A 20,391-nucleotide genomic window follows, 5' to 3' on the forward strand; every position below is an offset into this window, starting at 1 on the left:
GACGATGATTTGCAACCTTATTCTGTTTCCACAGATGAACGTGTTCCGATGTGAGTGCATGCCACAGACGTAGAACGGCTACAAGGAAACACAGGCAACCTTTCCTGAAAGCAAAGTTCCGTATGATAATGATAGTGATTTGCAGAGAGTCATGGTCTAACGTGCCGAGGTTACAGGTTATTTAGAGCTTAGCAAAAGCACTCACCGTTTTTTTAATCTCGCAAACTGCTGTAAGCCTTCACTCATCATGGACTATGACAGCTCAAACTCGTACACTTTTCTCTCTAATGACTTTCTAGATTATGACACCATAGGCCCCATTAGTATTTTGGCGATCATTTTCTTCGTGTTCGTCATCTTTTTCGGAACCACTGGAAATGTTCTGGTCGTCGTAGCTTTCTGGATGAATCCTCCGCTCCGGGCGCACTCGATTAATATATACATGGTCCAGACGAGCCTCGTCAACCTTATCGTGTCCGCTCTTATCAACCCTATCTATATCATTATCATCTTTCTCAATTTTGATGATATTAAAACATTGATTGCCGTCGACTATTCCAACTTGGCCGTCATGCACCTTGGAAATACTCTGTCGATGTACAGCCTTTCCGCCGTTGCGACCAACCGATATCTCCTGATAGCGCGTCCACGAACAACTTTTCAGAGCTGGTGTGTCCCTCGCCGAAGAATAGCCGTTGTGATTGCTGGTCTCTGGTCAGCAGCGATCCTGACATCTTTTCCTTACTGGGCGTTCCTCTACTACGACCTTTACGTTGTCATCGACTCATATGAAGTATATGGAAGACTCAAAATCGCAGGGAGCAGCTGTATAGGGCCTTTGAGGGAGTTTTTAATCCGGGGGGTATTAATCCCTTTTAATTACTTAATCCTTTTTAATGACTTCCATAAAACAATAGGGAAGAGGAAATGAAATTTAACGAGGTATTTCCGGTCAGGATGTGTGTTAATTAATGCAGGTATTTCCTGTCAGGATGTGTGTGAATTAATGCAGGTAGTTTTTTTTCATGGGAAAGGGGGGCATCTGGGTCATAAAACTGGAATTATGAGGGTCTTTCCTCTGGAGGAAGTGTTTACATCATGAGTCATCATCATCATGGGAGAGGTCTGGGGATGGACGTGTTACTGGTAGGACGGGCAATGACCAAATGACCAAAACAATGGGCCTGTGCCAGTTATGTTGTTTGTACGCAGGTACGTATTTCCGACCAATGAGAATGCGAGGATCCTTGTTGGAGTGACGTCACCATTGTGCGTGCTTGTGATTGGATGAGGAAAAAGGATGGGGTGACTGAGAGGGGCGTAACCTAAGGGGTGAGGTAAGGTATAAACGTCGGAGGATTCGCACCATTTTGTATCATAGACAGCGCTAAATTAGTGAATCATGCATGAGCTATTCATAGCTAATTAGCATTAATTAAAAGAACAATAGACTAATTAAGAGCTCCTTCCCCCTTAAAGGAGTGCGTTGTGATTGGTCGTGGGGTGTGGTGCATTGAGACGTGTAGTGAAGAGACAAAATATACACCAGGGTGGTGTTGAGATAAGGTATCACATTCAGCACTGAGCTACAATTCATTCTTTGAAAGCATCTCTATAGCATATACCACACGTAGGTCTAACTCTTTATATATAACCATGGTGGCCACTCGCTCACCGAAAAAGTCTACCACTACAACAGCCACCATCCACAACACTGTGTTAAACACGCCTAAGATCAGGATGATACCAGAGAACAACGCCACCAATGTCTTACATCGGGCCAGTTTTTCAATGTCTCCGGTGGAGCAGAAGAAGCTCAAACCAGCAATCCCTCCTGAACTCTTGGCAATGAGGGTAAGTGTCCATAAGTCAAGTAATATACTGATTTGTTTTTACAAATTCAATATATCATGTTATGCTATGTGTTATTAATTTTTGTTTGTAAACTTTTGTAATTCGGCTTAATGCCGCGATGACAGTTTTATTTGAAATAAACCATTTTGAATTGATTTGATTGAATTATATTATATGTATACTCTTTAATTTAAATGTTACTACTATACCTTACTGTCTTTGAAAATAAGAGTATCTTTGCATTAATAGATGCATTGCAAGTGAACTGCGTGAGAGAAGTGAAGCATGCGTATGCATTCCAACAAACTCGATTTAAAACAATTATATTCACGGTGTTGTCTTCTTTTCTTCTTTTTTTTTGTTGTTGTATCATAGGCACAAGGTGACAGAAAATGCGAAAGTTGGATTACGGGTAAGGAAGAGGCGGGGTGTCATTTTAGTCAGGAGATAATTAACGTGGAAAAATGTAAATTTGAAGCAGGTTCGAAACCATTTCATTTGGGTGGGAAGCGTTTTGCTGTAATCAAGAAATTCAGGGGAGTCCCATACGTGAACATTCGAGAATACTACAACACGAAAGGTACTAACAGGATGCTCCCGGGGCAGAAGGGTATCAATTTAACGGGAGAAAATTGGTGGAAATTGGTCAAGGCCAAATTTGAAATCAGCGATGCTGTCAGAGATTTGAGTAACGTGAAGAAATAGTTTTACAACTTGATGTTTTTGTTTTGGGTTTTGGTTTTTTGATAATACAACATAATAAACAAAAAGGAAGAATAAAAAAGAAATTAAAAAAAGTAGATAGTTCAAAAAATACCTGATTGACGCTCCTCCCTTTTTCCGTGACCAGGATACAATCGCCGAAAATGAATCAAAAACTTTCAAGATCCTTGCTCACTGCACATGGACAGCTATCTCCTTCACCACCACTCACACCAGAAGTCGCGATTATCGGATATTCTCCATCGAGACCCCCAGTTGTCCGCCAACTGCGGAGGCAGAATGCAGTCATAGAAGGAGTGACTACCCCAAGGGGAACAAGCAGACCTCCATCTCCATCATCCTCCTCGGGTCAGATGGAAGTAGACGTACCTGAAAAGGTCCTAGAAGTCTCCAGAAACTTAGCAGAAAGCGAGGAGATGGAGGTGGCTGCGGAGGAAGAGGAGGAGGAAGAGAAAGACGACAGACTAGACACAGATGTCAGATTGCAGGAGACGGTGACGATGGAGGCGAAAGACGGCATACATTTTCCTGTAGCACCTGTGCTACACTGTAATAGCCGTCAAGGCAGTTTCGGGTCTTATAAACGAGGCGGTGCATCAGTCGTGCACAGGATGCAGACTCAACTATCCTAGCCAGAAAGACCATGAGGACTGTATGTGGTTAGAGTGGCCAGACAAGACAGACAAGTATTTCGATGAGGCCATCACTAAGCTCACCGAGGAACGATACTTTTGCATCGTTAAATTGCTTTACTTCGTGATCGTGAATAAAATGTTTGAGGAGGAGTTGGACGCTTGCGTGCATGAAAGGAGCCACACATTTGTTCACAACGAACTGAAAAAGAAGGACGTTTTGTCAATCATCATGAGCAAACTAAAGGAGCTTTAACCGGAAATTTTTAAAAGTGGATTTCGTTTACCCTTTTGAAGTCATGTATCCACGTTGTTTGTTTTTTAAACAAAAATTCTTTATAATGTATAGGTTTAATAAAAGTAGCAATGACGATTGCGAATGAAAAAAAAATAGAACATTACTTTTGTTGCATTCTCATATTTTCGTGCAAATAGTTTTCCCGCTTGCAACCAGATTGAAGTGTATGCTGAATGTCATTAGTGATGTGCACGTGGACGTGACGATTGGGTATTGGAAGAATACGTGGGAAAGATATACTCATCCGAAGCATGAAACTGGTTTTAGTGGTGGTGAGAAACTATTTCGATTTGTCAAGAAAGAAGGTGTGATTGAGTTGTCGAGAAAACAAATAAAGCAATGACTGGAAAGTGATGTTACCTCGGTGTTACCTATACTATTCATCGTCCGTTGTGAGACGGAAATTTACGAGAAGTAGAGTCATAGCGTATGGGATAGTTGATGTATAGCAGATGGACTTGGCGGATTTGCCACTTGAAATGACATATGTAAAGGTAGCAATAGGAAAATGATTAGACGTTATAATTTTGACAAGACACTGTGATTCGTGTCTTCGCGTAACGTCTCTTTCAATTATGCGATTTATTTTACCTACTTGAGACAATGATCAGCAGTCTGATTTTTTTATTTTTTATAAGCGGTTGACACGAATTAGTTCTCTCTTTTATTAGAAATGTAAACAAAAATTGATCAACCTTTTTGCACTTTTATTTATGCTATGGCGTCATTGGTTTTCTTAAGACAAGTACATGTATTTGTCTCTTGTAATGTCTATTTAGTGTAGACACAAAGCGCGTATTGATACCAAAAAGAAGAAGAAAAAAAGCGATAACAATTACCAATTGAGAACAAATACAGGTTATAACAGGTTATGGAATCGCTAACTGCAAATGATTTTTTTTTAAACAGAAACATAAATAATGTGTACGACAAAACGGCAGAGTAATTTTAAGTCTATAGACGTTATGATATTCGTATGACATACTTATATTTAATTACGTCTTGCTTTACGTTCTGCCTTATAAAGAACTTTCAAACTATGGAAACTTGTGAACCCACAGTTGATTGATTTATTATTAAATTGTTGACCACTATCTTTTGGACAAAACAAAATCAATTTCACAAACCAATAAGTTTTTGTTTTCACTTTGAAAAATTGATGCAAAAAAAAAAGTGTTAACGCCTGTTCGCTTTTTTTTAAATTTGGTACTCCATTCTTCGACAAACCGATTGACAAGAAATTTCAGATAACATAAAAAACATGAGTTGTAGAAATCTGCGTTCAATACAAGTCTTGCATAGTAGAATGCGTTGAGATGTAGAAGCATCTCGCCTAGCGAGATGCGCGTCTTCGTGATTTTACGGAGACACATCTCTTGTGTCGAAGAATGGAGTACCACATTTTATCTACAATATGCATACAATCCACACACCAATTTTTGTATACCTTTGGAGCTGAAAACAATTATTATTCCGAGAATTCTGTACCAATGTTCATTTATACGAGACATGCGGAACATTCCCTACTCTTAATCACAAGACCTACTAAGGTTCACTCATGTGGAGCACCCTATCGCCTGAATTACGTACAAGTATATTATCTTTATTATCATTGAAGATGTAATATGAACAGATAAGTATTGTGAATGCCCTCTGAGAAACGATTTCTGTCTTTTGATTCATATTTATATTGATATTGTATGACTGTATTGTCATATTTTGTAAACCTGTTTTTTTTGGAGTTATGCTGTGTCATTGTTCTAAATCTTAGTTTTGAATATTGTTGTACTTTATTCTTGTTTCTATTGTATTATAATTTATATAATATGTTTTTTCATTATAAATGCATTTGAACTATAAAGACGGGGCCCCCTTCGAAGATCATTATTCGATATTGAAAGGGCCGTCCTGGCTATTAAAAAAAAATGACAAAAAATAAATAAAAATAAAAAATAAAATAAAAATATATACAATTCGTTTCTTAAACATGCATCCATATAAAAGTAGCTCTCAATCTTGTCGGAACTTGTACATTATTACGAGAGAAAAATTCATGTCGGGTCTGTATAGAAACAAGGAATAACGTCTTGACGGAAAGTAAAATATAAAAATAAAGTAAGAAAATGTACAGGTATTAATACTTTTTGCATCAAGTCTTGAAATGGGGTTAAACATATCGAATCGTACAAAATGATCCAACAAATTATACAAAATGTTAAAGAAAAAAAAATAACGTAATGAAAGAAAGTTTTAAAAAAGAAAAAGAAAGAAAGTGTACAGACGTTGATGCTTTTTTGTACATCAACTCTTCAAAGGGGTGGGGGAATGATCGAGTTTTGCAAAATAATCTTATAAAGAAAAAGAAATAACGTCTTGACAGAAAGTTAAATCAAAACAATTTAAAACAAATAAAAAAAAGTCTACAGGCGTTAACACTTTTTTTTTTTGTTTTTTTTTTTGCATCTAGTCTTCAAAGTGGTAGGAAAAAAAAGATCGGTTGGTGCAAAAATGATCTTTAAAAAAAAAAAAAGGTATAAAATCTATTTCAAAGAAAAAGAAATAACGTCTTGAGAGAATCAAAGTGGAAAAAAGAAATGATCGGTTCGTGCAAAATGATCAACAAAAAAAAAAAATGCTTTTTGTACATCAAGTCTTCAAAGGGGGAGGGGGAAAAAATGATCGACTCCTGCAAAATAATCTTATAAAGAAAAAGTTATAACACTTAATAAAAAAAAATAAATAAATAAAAAAAAAAGCATCTTGACAGAAAGTTAAAACAAAACAAAAATGTTAAAACTAAATTTTTAAAAAGCGTACAGGCGTTAACACTTTTTTGCATCAAGTCTTCAAAGTGGAAAAAAAGACCGATTCGTGCAAAAATTATCTTTTAAAGAAAAAGTTATACATCTTTTTTAAAGAAAAAGAAATAACGCCTTTAAAGAATCACGTCTTCAAAGTGGAAACAAAAATATGATCGGTTCGTGCAAAATGATCTACAAAAAAAAAAAATATATATATTATGAAACTTTTTAAAACGTAATGACAGAAAGTTTTTTTTTTGTTTAAAGAAAAAAATTTAAGAAGGTGTAAAGGCGCTAATGCTCTTTGTACATCAAGTCAGGCGCTAATGCTTTTTTTTTTGGTTCTACATCAAGACTTCAAAGGGGGAGGGGGAGAATGATCGACTCGTGCAAAACAATCTTATAAAGAAAAAGTCATAACACTTTTTTAAAGAAAAATAAATAACGTCTTGAAAAAAAGTTAAAACAAAATTTTTAAAACAAATTTAAAAAAAAGCGAACAGGCGTTAACACTTTTTTTTTTGCATCAATTTTTCAAAGTGAAAACAAAAACTTATTGGTTTGTGAAATTGATTTTGTTTTGTCCAAAAGATAGTGGTCAACAATTTAATAATAAATCAATCAACTGTGGGTTCACAAGTTTCCATAGTTTGAAAGTTCTTTATAAGGCAGAACGTAAAGCAAGACGTAATTAAATATAAGTATGTCATACGAATATCATAACGTCTATAGACTTAAAATTACTCTGCCGTTTTGTCGTACACATTATTTATGTTTCTGTTTAAAAAAAAATCATTTGCAGTTAGCGATTCCATAACCTGTTATAACCTGTATTTGTTCTCAATTGGTAATTGTTATCGCTTTTTTTCTTCTTCTTTTTGGTATCAATACGCGCTTTGTGTCTACACTAAATAGACATTACAAGAGACAAATACATGTACTTGTCTTAAGAAAACCAATGACGCCATAGCATAAATAAAAGTGCAAAAAGGTTGATCAATTTTTGTTTACATTTCTAATAAAAGAGAGAACTAATTCGTGTCAACCGCTTATAAAAAATAAAAAAATCAGACTGCTGATCATTGTCTCAAGTAGGTAAAATAAATCGCATAATTGAAAGAGACGTTACGCGAAGACACGAATCACAGTGTCTTGTCAAAATTATAACGTCTAATCATTTTCCTATTGCTACCTTTACATATGTCATTTCAAGTGGCAAATCCGCCAAGTCCATCTGCTATACATCAACTATCCCATACGCTATGACTCTACTTCTCGTAAATTTCCGTCTCACAACGGACGATGAATAGTATAGGTAACACCGAGGTAACATCACTTTCCAGTCATTGCTTTATTTGTTTTCTCGACAACTCAATCACACCTTCTTTCTTGACAAATCGAAATAGTTTCTCACCACCACTAAAACCAGTTTCATGCTTCGGATGAGTATATCTTTCCCACGTATTCTTCCAATACCCAATCGTCACGTCCACGTGCACATCACTAATGACATTCAGCATACACTTCAATCTGGTTGCAAGCGGGAAAACTATTTGCACGAAAATATGAGAATGCAACAAAAGTAATGTTCTATTTTTTTTTCATTCGCAATCGTCATTGCTACTTTTATTAAACCTATACATTATAAAGAATTTTTGTTTAAAAAACAAACAACGTGGATACATGACTTCAAAAGGGTAAACGAAATCCACTTTTAAAAATTTCCGGTTAAAGCTCCTTTAGTTTGCTCATGATGATTGACAAAACGTCCTTCTTTTTCAGTTCGTTGTGAACAAATGTGTGGCTCCTTTCATGCACGCAAGCGTCCAACTCCTCCTCAAACATTTTATTCACGATCACGAAGTAAAGCAATTTAACGATGCAAAAGTATCGTTCCTCGGTGAGCTTAGTGATGGCCTCATCGAAATACTTGTCTGTCTTGTCTGGCCACTCTAACCACATACAGTCCTCATGGTCTTTCTGGCTAGGATAGTTGAGTCTGCATCCTGTGCACGACTGATGCACCGCCTCGTTTATAAGACCCGAAACTGCCTTGACGGCTATTACAGTGTAGCACAGGTGCTACAGGAAAATGTATGCCGTCTTTCGCCTCCATCGTCACCGTCTCCTGCAATCTGACATCTGTGTCTAGTCTGTCGTCTTTCTCTTCCTCCTCCTCTTCCTCCGCAGCCACCTCCATCTCCTCGCTTTCTGCTAAGTTTCTGGAGACTTCTAGGACCTTTTCAGGTACGTCTACTTCCATCTGACCCGAGGAGGATGATGGAGATGGAGGTCTGCTTGTTCCCCTTGGGGTAGTCACTCCTTCTATGACTGCATTCTGCCTCCGCAGTTGGCGGACAACTGGGGGTCTCGATGGAGAATATCCGATAATCGCGACTTCTGGTGTGAGTGGTGGTGAAGGAGATAGCTGTCCATGTGCAGTGAGCAAGGATCTTGAAAGTTTTTGATTCATTTTCGGCGATTGTATCCTGGTCACGGAAAAAGGGAGGAGCGTCAATCAGGTATTTTTTGAACTATCTACTTTTTTTAATTTCTTTTTTATTCTTCCTTTTTGTTTATTATGTTGTATTATCAAAAAACCAAAACCCAAAACAAAAACATCAAGTTGTAAAACTATTTCTTCACGTTACTCAAATCTCTGACAGCATCGCTGATTTCAAATTTGGCCTTGACCAATTTCCACCAATTTTCTCCCGTTAAATTGATACCCTTCTGCCCCGGGAGCATCCTGTTAGTACCTTTCGTGTTGTAGTATTCTCGAATGTTCACGTATGGGACTCCCCTGAATTTCTTGACTACAGCAAAACGCTTCCCACCCAAATGAAATGGTTTCGAACCTGCTTCAAATTTACATTTTTCCACGTTAATTATCTCCTGACTAAAATGACACCCCGCCTCTTCCTTACCCGTAATCCAACTTTCGCATTTTCTGTCACCTTGTGCCTATGATACAACAACAAAAAAAAAGAAGAAAAGAAGACAACACCGTGAATATAATTGTTTTAAATCGAGTTTGTTGGAATGCATACGCATGCTTCACTTCTCTCACGCAGTTCACTTGCAATGCATCTATTAATGCAAAGATACTCTTATTTTCAAAGACAGTAAGGTATAGTAGTAACATTTAAATTAAAGAGTATACATATAATATAATTCAATCAAATCAATTCAAAATGGTTTATTTCAAATAAAACTGTCATCGCGGCATTAAGCCGAATTACAAAAGTTTACAAACAAAAATTAATAACACATAGCATAACATGATATATTGAATTTGTAAAAACAAATCAGTATATTACTTGACTTATGGACACTTACCCTCATTGCCAAGAGTTCAGGAGGGATTGCTGGTTTGAGCTTCTTCTGCTCCACCGGAGACATTGAAAAACTGGCCCGATGTAAGACATTGGTGGCGTTGTTCTCTGGTATCATCCTGATCTTAGGCGTGTTTAACACAGTGTTGTGGATGGTGGCTGTTGTAGTGGTAGACTTTTTCGGTGAGCGAGTGGCCATCATGGTTATATATAAAGAGTTAGACCTACGTGTGGTATATGCTATAGAGATGCTTTCAAAGAATGAATTGTAGCTCAGTGCTGAATGTGATACCTTATCTCAACACCACCCTGGTGTATATTTTGTCTCTTCACTACACGTCTCAATGCACCACACCCCACGACCAATCACAACGCACTCCTTTAAGGGGGAAGGAGCTCTTAATTAGTCTATTGTTCTTTTAATTAATGCTAATTAGCTATGAATAGCTCATGCATGATTCACTAATTTAGCGCTGTCTATGATACAAAATGGTGCGAATCCTCCGACGTTTATACCTTACCTCACCCCTTAGGTTACGCCCCTCTCAGTCACCCCATCCTTTTTCCTCATCCAATCACAAGCACGCACAATGGTGACGTCACTCCAACAAGGATCCTCGCATTCTCATTGGTCGGAAATACGTACCTGCGTACAAACAACATAACTGGCACAGGCCCATTGTTTTGGTCATTTGGTCATTGCCCGTCCTACCAGTAACACGTCCATCCCCAGACCTCTCCCATGATGATGATGACTCATGATGTAAACACTTCCTCCAGAGGAAAGACCCTCATAATTCCAGTTTTATGACCCAGATGCCCCCCTTTCCCATGAAAAAAAAACTACCTGCATTAATTCACACACATCCTGACAGGAAATACCTGCATTAATTAACACACATCCTGACCGGAAATACCTCGTTAAATTTCATTTCCTCTTCCCTATTGTTTTATGGAAGTCATTAAAAAGGATTAAGTAATTAAAAGGGATTAATACCCCCCGGATTAAAAACTCCCTCAAAGGCCCTATACAGCTGCTGCAGGGTACGTGCTTAATTCCATGTGGTATGTACCCGTTATCATTGTTCCCATCATGCATTTGGCAACCCTTCGCGTAATAAGATCAAGCAGAATTCGCATTGAAGGGCATAGGAGCCAAGCAGTGATGAAAATGGAGAGAAATGACGTCGTTGTTGATGTTGATCCAGCTCACCAACAGCATAATGGGCTCCACGAAACAATCGCCGTCACCGATGATCATGATGATACCGAATCATCTCGAAGGATAGAGACAGGGATAGGTCATGCAGAAACACCTACAGTGCAGGCTACAACCAGGGCTGCAATCACGGACGATGCAGATTTGCCACATGGGGAACACCGCGCCCCAACCTGCTGCTCACGATTCTGTTGGACAACGCACGGCGCCCTCAACGTACAACCTCAACGAAATCGTGGCCTGGCCACAAGTGAGATGCGACTGTTGAAGATGATGTTTCTCATGTACATCATTCTCCTTATCTCCTTTTTACCAGCCATTTTGTCCTTCACTCCGATCATTTTAAAGGGACCTGCACGTTACCTCGGTTACTTCGGGTTTTTGATTCCGATCTACCCGGCCACAATGCCCTACATTTTTCTTTGGAGCAACAAAAACTTTCGCTCAGCTGCTGCTAAAGTCATCCTGAGTGTTAGAAGGCATTTTAGAGGACAAGTTGAGCCACACTAAACGAAGAACAATGCTCCTCATAATAATTGATTTACATATAATTTATGTGCATCTTTATTTTGCGCGAGTTCGCATCGCTGTATTCAAATACAGTTAGCAACTAAATTATTCATACCCTTAATTACTAAGTTTCATAAGAATGTGACATAATGAAGCTTACATCTAAAAGTATTCAACGAAGGCCCCAATTCGATCAGTACACCTCTCATTCTTGAGTTACGAAAACGCACACAAAATATACAATTTACAAGGGCTACGAATAATTAAGTTGTTAGCTTTACGTGTTCTTGTACCACTTTGAAATGCGATATGAATTGCACGAAAAAGGTTTATGATGGATCAGGATCCCTTTACAGACTTTTTTTTGTCTTTCTTCATTTTTATGAAAAATAATTTCAATCGGTTATATTTCGCATTCAGCTGCAGCTATATAATGATTAATAATATTGATTTAACGGGCAAATATTTATTTAGACAAACGTATTCTATTAGGATGGCTTTATCAAGATTTACTTTTTAATCGATGCTGAGTAAAGAGCTGGCAGCTTTTATTTATTGTCGTTTATCAATTCATACATAAACATGTAAACATAGACAACGCGTTCTGTCATGAATGGCGATTGACTGATTTATTGATTGATTGATTGACAACATCTGACGAAATGAATCGACTTCTCAGGAATCGAAGAAAGCATTTGGGAAAAGGATTCATTTTCCATTAATGGGACTGGTCTATTCTAAATGTAACCATAATAAAATCTAAGTAATATTTCAAAAGGTAAGCGCGTTCATGTCATGTTTCGTAACGCAGCATTACAATTACACGTTCAATATAAATTCAGCACATTCACTATTTCATATTGCTGAATGTAGCCATGTCATTGTATGTAACAACTTTTTCTGATATCATACTCATAGTTACATTAAAAATATTATGGATTCATGTTTTTAAGGTAACGGTAGGGCGTAGGCGACATAATTCTCTCGAACGTTTGGAAACATGTGTCATGCTGATCTCTTCCTTATCTCCACCATTGACTGGCCAAAGACTACGAGACCGACGGGCCACGAGACGCCAATTGATCTGCTGAAAATGTTTTCCCCACTGTTCACTAGACCAATGGCCAGCGAGACAGACAATTTATGTCTCGTCAACCTTGTAACAACCTTTTTTTTAATGGTTTACAAGACTGATAGCTCATGAGGATGTCAGTTTCGCCCATGAGACCTACAATCGGTCACCTAAGTTGTTGGCTTGCTGGGATGATCACACCAGGGCCAGTACTGTCACATTGATTGAGTCCACAAATACTTTTTATCCTGCAGTAACTGCGCTAGATCTTCCTTGAAAGGTTTGTAGAATTCATCAAGTAACTGTTGTGATGCCGGAAGCAACTTTCCCAGTGACCTGTCCTCTTGCTTTCTCTGATTCTCTCTGGACGATGATGTGATGTTGAAGAGAGCATCTTGAGAGAGCGGATCTAGCGAAAATAGAATTAAAGGGGGATGAGAAGATGATGTTCATATGAATATGGATTACGACACCAAGAAATGGAGATATAATTTAGAGTTGAAGATAGGAAGAGAGAGAGAGAGAGACGGGAATAATAACTTGTGGGGTCAGGAATGTGGACATTGGTAGTGTAAATGTTTTAACGTCGGATACACTTTGGATTCTGTTTCTTTAGATGATACGAAATTTGTACGGCGATATTTTGTCAAGGTTTTTATATATTTCGTATAAGTGTACACTCGAGCTGCACAAGTTGCAATTGTGTATTTGGGTAGGTTTGGAGCTACCGTGGGGGGGGGGGGGGGTTCGATGTGAAGCCAAAGATTGACACGGTCAATATCAATGTCCTTTGGCAAGACATTAATCTACATTTGCCACACTCAACCCAAGTGAGATAAATGGGTACCTGGCAGGAATAAGTCCCTTGAACTGCTAGAGTGCCGAAATGGCAGCCATGCTAATCCGGGGTTATAACTTCCAAAGCTCTTTGGAAGCGCATAGAGACGTTGTAATGTGATATGCGCTATACAAGAACCAAATATTATTTAGTAGTATTAGAAATTGAAAACGGAGCAATTGCCGCCAGATTTGACTGTGTGTCGTACAATCTTTAAAGAGCAAATGTGTCGCACCTACCTATTTCCAAGAAACTGAATATCCTGCTCAGTTCTTTTGCCGGATCTTTAGCCCAGTCTTCGGTTCTTAGGATGTGGATCTGTTCCCGTGGGTACCTCTTCAACCAGTCTCGTATGAAGACAGAGTACATTCCTACTCTTAATCTCTGTGAACGGAAAAGGAGATGCATGCAGTCTTTTATCCATTGCTGCCTTGCACAAAATGTACTAAAACTATACAGTCATCGTGGCCATGGACTATGAAAATCATGCAACTGGTGAAATATCAAACGAATGAAATGTTCTGATGATACAGTTGGCACCCTGATCGTTGGGTATCTATCCGGGTGTATGTATTTAGCTTCTTCTTTTTTCTTCAAAATTGCTACCAAGGGTTGTCGATGAAGGGGGGGGGGGAGGAGGGAAATCCCTTCATTCTGTCAGCACATGTGTAACATTGTGAAATGATTTAGTGTAAATTTGATGACTGACTGTGTTGAAAAATGACAAATCTCGGGACCACGTTAAGGTATCTTGAGCTTGCATGAATATTCGGTAAAGTTGTTAACAAATAGGCTATTAATAAGTATCTGACAAAGTTGTGAGCCACTTACCATATTAAATTTGAAATTAGCACACGTCTCCAGTGGATATTTCTTCATACAACGGCTGAAATCTTGAAGCGACTGTACAAGACGATGGTGAAAGTCCTGTGGTGACTTGACCCCATGCCACTCCAAGTCAAACGCCATATAACCCGAGTACAGTCTCTCCGTCGGTTCCCTGAGAAGCAGAAGGAAGCGGGATTCAGGTAGAACTGCCCTGAGGACGTCGGCGTGGGTCCACCGAGGAGGCTGGTGGATGGAACCGAATTTACCAAGCGAGTAAGTGTTATCCCAGAGTGTACTGGCGGAAGCATCCACTGTAACATTGAAGGTTGATATCTTGTAAATGTTAAGCATAATTCATGAGCTCTCACATTTAATTTTTGTTATTACGTTGTGGAAGAATATCGTTAGATTTGTCACCTGGAAAGAATAATCTTGGAGTGACCCCGTGTTCTATATTTGAAAATAAGAAATATTCAAGATATTATTCCTATTCTTGTATAATACATAATCAATCGTTAAAAAACGACTTCTAGACAGTCTCATTTAAAATGTAATAGCACTATAGGACGATCCAATCCTTATAATAAGTTCATTTGTATGAAAGTAGAAAAATAAGATAAACAAAAGAGATCAAGTTTTAAATGAATCGGACTAATAAGAAGAGAGTTATGAATGTTTGAAATATAAGATCACTTAGTTTATGCGAATCTCAAATTAGCAGTTGGTTTATAGTAGATTGTGACGTAGTCGCGGATTACTCTCCCGTATGTCGAGTACACAATTATCATTAATTTATGTTTTTCTCCTAAGTGCATTCTCCCTTGGGGCACTACCTGTTATATATATAATGGATAGCATATCATTATAGGACCTCTAAAGAGAAAAGAACCTCCTGAGTCATACATGTTTTAATGTCTACTTATCTGACTTTTCTCGAGTCTAAGAGTAGATTTTTTTTGCTATCAAGGTTGGATTACTTTTTAAACATAAGGCCATTCTCTTGAAAAATAAGGCCATATGGGGTATATTTTAAATCATTCATTTTTTTCTAAATTTCTTCCTGAACACGATTGCCAAACATCCCGCTGCGAGAGATGTTTCTGGCATGATTCGTTTCCTTCGGGGGGGGGGGGGCACCCTGGATATCCTATGCTAATGCTAGGAATCATAATGACCTAATTAAAACCGAACGGTAGATTAATGAAAAAAAATCTCCTTAAGAGAATTAGTTTAATTAATGCTTCCATCGGTTTGTTATTTTAGGGTATATTATTAGGGATTTACATTGTATTTGTGATGTTAATTGAACTCAGGGAGTCACGCTTTATAACCATGTCGAGGTCATCAATTGATGTATCGACTTCCAGGTAGAGGGGAGCATTTCACAAAACATATCATCAATGACAAATGACAGTTTTTGTTATGAGCTACTGAAATCCTTGCTTCTGATTGGTTATCAACAGATTTGTTATTGATTTTTGACATTTGTCATTGAACAAAGGCTTTGTGAAACGGGTTCCAGAACGGTGATTTCAACTATTGCAATGAGTAGGATCATCCAGTCGCGTCAAAGGGAAATCCAATTTTAAGCAAACAACGAAAAACAGTTAAAAGAAAGCAGAAAAGTCAGAGACGTAGACTGGTAACAGTTTTAACGAAATCGGACCCCCCCCCCCCCTCCACACACACACACACACACACAAAAGAAGAGGAAGAAGAAGAAAGTTATGGCATTTTGAACGTTGTAATAACTATACCTTTGGAATCGAGAATATTACTGTGATAATAGTGCGGGACAATTTTTCTATTCGTTCCAACACAAAAGTCACTAATTTTTTCTTTTCAAACTCGACAGTGTCCTTTTTTCTTTTAGAGGACCTATAATAATATACTCTCTATAATAAATGTTGGGTAGTGCCCCAAGGGAGGTGGCAATTGGGAGAAAAACAGAAATTAATGACATGTTTGCGCGAGTCAAACGGTATAGTAGTCCGTGTCTACGTCACAACTCACTGACAGAATTGATCATTTGAGATACGCTTAGATTTAGCGATGTTATATTTTAAACACTCTTAACTTTCTTTATATTGGTTCCATCTTCTTCAAATATTCTCCCTTTTGTTTCCTCTTTATTTCTGCTTTCATACAAATTAAATCATTGCAAAAACGGATTCGCCTTTAATTTAAACTGTTCAAGATAAGTCGTGAGTGCTACTAATGGATTTGTTTTTTTGGATGGAAAATGTAAACCAACGACGACTCTGAAAAACACAACACAAATTGGCATATAGGAGATCTTCACGGAACTACACTTTTGATTTGTGATATTGATGAGTTTCAATATAAAGGGGAGTAGCCTTGACAGGGCAATGACCTTTTCTACTCCCTCACCACTTGATCACACCACCTTCATCACTGTGCACTCATTTGATGAATTTGAATTTGAATGTAGAGTTGTAGTATAATGTCGATTTCACTGGAGATAACATTATGTCTAATAAACCGTTTTTTACAAATCGTTTTGCAGATTATCTTGTTTTTTGTTTCGTCTTGAACAATCAATGTACAAGTGTTGTTAGTTCTATTAAAACTTATTGATCGTTGTTATCAGTTTCGTCGTTTTTACTGCCATAGTTGATATTATTACTGATGTGGGTGTGTGTGTGTGTGTGTGTGTGTGTGCGTGTGTGTGTGTGTGTGTATCGGGGGGGGGGGGGTAGTTGATAAGTAAAGGGGAAAATACACACATAGCGTACTGCTAGTACAAGGTTCATCGATGTTTTTAATGTAGTGGGTGTGGTAATAGTGGTGGTGGTGGTGGTGGTGGTGGTGGTGGTGGTGGTGGTGGTGGTGATGGTAATGGTGATGGTGATGGTGATGGATATGGTGATGGAGGAGATGATGGTGAAATGGTGCTTGTGGGGATGATGATGATGGTGGTAATATTGTTGGTGATGATGATGATGGTGTTGCTGATGGTTATGGTGGTGATGGTGATAGTGAAACTGCCGATGATGATGGAGGTGGCGGTGGTGGTAGTGGTGGTGATGATGATGCTGGCCATGAAGATGATGGTGGTAGTGATGGTGATAGTGATACTGTCGATGATGACGGTGGCGGTGGCGGTGGTAGTGGTGCTGATGGTTTTGTAGTGGTTTAGGTGAGCGTGTGTATGTTGAAACAATGCGCTCAAATCACTCGAAAGAAAAATTCAGGAGAGGTCAAATAAAAAATCTAGCTCAGAGGGAGAGAAATTAAAATACATTCAGACCTGAAACAGATTGATCTTGGAGTAGCTTCTATATCAAAGCGACTAGTGCATAATTTAGTACATGTACTTACGAGTGATTAATCGTCTGTTACCGGTGTCTCGCATCTGTCTCACGAGGTTGGTCTGGTGTTTCAAATAGTGCAGCACACTTTCTCCTTTCAACAACAAAACATGCAGAAAACAACGTTATAGACAAACACCCTCACTGCAAATATATGATATTCATCATTCTCACTGAAAGTCTTTATCTGACTAGACCGTGCTCTCACATCTTTCAAAAATACTTTTTCGTACTAAATTTTCAAAGAAGTAAAAAAAAAAAAAAAAAAAATTCGGAGGATCTCGTTATTCTTAAACCACTTTTAAAGGGATCGCCTAATTTGCTGCATGGTAATTGCTGTGACTTATTTGAAATGAAAATCGACATGTTAAAATCAAAAAGTGTATACTAGAGAGGGATAATCGCCAGCATCGCCCACGCCACCCATGGCCATCGGACACTCATGAGTGTCCGGTTGATAACTCGAATCGTTGATGGGAGTATATGCTGAGCATAGACACGTTCCTCTTCCCAATTTTGTCTTGTCTTTTTTATTTTCTTCTTTTGTTTTGTTCTATTTTTAGCCGTTCGAGTGCCGGGGGCGGGGGGGGGGGGGGGAGGGAGAGAGGGGGGTTACCCCCGATAATCTACCCCCTTCCTACGTAGCCCACATCAATGGAATCTTACTTGTGAATCTTGTGCGGGTCCACCAGTGTGGTTCTTTGGACGTTGGCACGACGTCAGGATGACGAATCAATTTCTTGAACAGGTCGGTGGTGGCGCACTTTGGAAATCCGGCAAGAAATACATTAGGGAGACATGCCAGGCTCGACCTATCTTCTTCGTGTAAATTAAAACAAGGACTGCGGTATTCGGGTAAAAAGTTTTCGGGGACAACTCGGAAGATCTGTAATGAGTTTAAACAAAATTTAAAAAAACATGCACCACGTTCAGAACGTTCGGAATTATAAAACAATTGATGCAGAATTTTGACGGGAAACTGAAAACCATTCGAAATTCCTGATTTTAATTTAAACATGTTTCAAACACAAAAAAGGGAAAAGAAAAGTTTACGTATTGTTAACCCATTCACACACACACAACAGAAGACATAAATCCTCATCGAATTTGTTCCTGTCTGAATACTTATGATACTTATTGCTTGAAATATTTTCTACCCCCTAATATATTTCTGGAGATCTTAAAGATCAACCAGTACCTACCACCTTAACATTTTTACCCCCTACAAAAAAAACACGGTTTCCAGGACCCGTCGATCTATGGTCTTTAAACATTTGAATCGGGGGATTCAAGCAGAAGAATATTACTGACACTTACTGCTTTGCCGAGGAGAGTCAGGTTTCTAGGAAGATTAGCTCGATCAAAGACCAGAACTGACTTCCGTTCGAAGTCTTCCCTCATCTCTCTCAGCTGATTCCGTATACTGCCCATCAGATCTGCTGGCAGAACTGGACTATCCTCTTGAATAGCATGTCTCCAGTTTGTTTCATTCAGATATGAGAAATTGTCCATCGTTTTCATAATTCCAGGGGGACTGTAACTGTCTGCTTTTTTCTTGAGTTTCCACAATTCAAGGTCCTTAGAGTGTGAAGGAGCAGAAATTGTAGTTTCGTATTTCTTCCTATCGCGGAAATCCAAGGGCCGAACTTTTAGAGACATTACCTTCTGGAGATCGCCTCCCATATAACCATCCGCGCCTTGTGGAACAACATCGACAGGATCCGCTCCGGAATTCATGACGCCGTTACCATGGTTACGTGATGATGAGGGTCCAGTAGAGTGTCGAAACGTCAAGGACTGCTCTCTACCGGTATCGATCTCTCGAAGATCCTCTCTTCTCAAGCGATCTTCGGCATTGTCAGCTGGTTCTTGACCTGAAATCACGATGTCTAAGTAAGATGCCCTTGGTAGTGATTGGCCCTTTGAAACCTGTCCGTACATCAGCGAAAAGATGCCAGATAATACAATCACCAGACAGATTATTTGTACCTAGTCGATAAAAAAGAATTACAACAGTCACATCATTGCCGTCAGTCTTAAAGGTACTATGTTCCTTTTGCAGCCAACCTCAAATGCTGTAGAACTTTGCAGGAATTATTAATATGTCATGTATGTCCTATCTGTAAAATTTAAACGTTAGCAGTGTCCTCATATTCAAATTATGCAAGGAAACCCGTTTACTTGCTAGACTTCACTGTCAGACACTATTTAGTGACTGACTGGCTTTTTTTCTTCTTTGGTAATGACATACATAAACAGAGTTGTAAAGGGTACATGAGCATTTGTCTACATCAATAACCCACTTCTTGTGATAGCCAAGATTAAACTGATTGAATTTTGGCGCAGCATAAAATGTATGACTATTCGGTACAATTGTCTGAAAATCAAGACTATTACTTTTGGGCTCTATAGCCCTAAAGTCGATTCGACAACTAATAGTCGTTATTTTCGCACTTGAAGACATTTTCAAGCCCCACCTTTTTTAGGGAAGTTCTAAATTAGTATTATCTTTCAAATGCAGTTGGAATTCAACGTTTTCATTTTTTTGGCCTGCAAATGGGACATAGTACCTTTAATGAAAAAATGAGGAAAGTGATTATCATATATTTTCATGAAGCCGGGGTAAAAAAAAAAAAGCCATCGTTGTTTGTCAAAAAAATTGGGTTATCACTTGCCGATTGTAATATTTTCACTCATATATATATATTTATTTATATATAGCAGTTTATCATTTTTACATATTTTAACATGATGTAAGTAAAAAGATGAATTATAGGCAATCGTACCAAACGCAGTGGAGAAGATGTGGGGGGGGGGGGGGGGAGGTCATTCCCATCTGATACCCTAACCGCTGATGAACCCAGTATAAATTCGTATAAATTACATTAAACTCAAGGCCCGTAATACACGGCTTTTCGATCGTGACCTACCCTTCCAGATTCGGAAATC

The 20,391-nt window shown here is 38.5% G+C and overlaps 3 protein-coding genes across 5 annotated transcripts; 1 reads left to right on the forward strand and 2 right to left on the reverse strand.

Annotated features, from left to right (window-relative positions):
- The first annotated feature begins 1,668 nt into the window (after positions 1-1,668).
- Positions 1,669-3,341, forward strand: LOC115918673. The gene is made up of 3 exons (XM_030986556.1): positions 1,669-1,854; positions 2,230-2,266; positions 2,705-3,341. Exons 2-3 carry the CDS (start codon positions 2,247-2,249, stop codon positions 3,207-3,209), a joined length of 525 nt encoding a protein of 174 aa, XP_030842416.1. The 5' UTR covers positions 1,669-1,854; positions 2,230-2,246; the 3' UTR covers positions 3,210-3,341.
- Positions 3,342-8,160: 4,819 nt separating this feature from the next.
- On the reverse strand, positions 8,161-10,097 carry LOC754487 (putative RNA polymerase II transcriptional coactivator). Of its 3 annotated transcripts, XM_030986558.1 has the most exons (3): positions 9,648-10,097; positions 9,236-9,272; positions 8,161-8,797 (listed from the first exon to the last, which is right to left on the reverse strand). In XM_030986558.1, exons 1-3 carry the CDS (start codon positions 9,843-9,845, stop codon positions 8,778-8,780), a joined length of 255 nt encoding a protein of 84 aa, XP_030842418.1. In that variant the 5' UTR covers positions 9,846-10,097; the 3' UTR covers positions 8,161-8,777. The 3 variants fall into 3 exon arrangements, with proteins under 3 accessions (XP_030842418.1, XP_030842417.1, XP_001185847.2); XM_030986557.1 differs by lacking the exon at positions 9,648-10,097 and having other exon boundaries at positions 9,236-9,439; XM_001185847.4 differs by lacking the exon at positions 8,161-8,797 and having other exon boundaries at positions 8,878-9,272; positions 9,648-10,006.
- Positions 10,098-10,899: 802 nt separating this feature from the next.
- On the reverse strand, positions 10,900-19,339 carry LOC100892845 (carbohydrate sulfotransferase 15). Its single transcript, XM_030986559.1, has 6 exons — positions 18,760-19,339; positions 18,109-18,328; positions 17,453-17,536; positions 14,114-14,421; positions 13,522-13,666; positions 10,900-12,853 (listed from the first exon to the last, which is right to left on the reverse strand). The coding sequence occupies exons 1-6, from the start codon at positions 19,177-19,179 to the stop codon at positions 12,660-12,662; spliced, it is 1,371 nt and encodes a 456-aa protein (XP_030842419.1). The 5' UTR covers positions 19,180-19,339; the 3' UTR covers positions 10,900-12,659.
- Between the last annotated feature and the right edge of the window lie 1,052 nt (positions 19,340-20,391).

Source organism: Strongylocentrotus purpuratus, unplaced genomic scaffold, assembly GCF_000002235.5.
Source record: "Strongylocentrotus purpuratus isolate Spur 01 unplaced genomic scaffold, Spur_5.0 spur5_scaffold_16, whole genome shotgun sequence".
Taxonomy (NCBI): domain Eukaryota; kingdom Metazoa; phylum Echinodermata; class Echinoidea; order Camarodonta; family Strongylocentrotidae; genus Strongylocentrotus; species Strongylocentrotus purpuratus.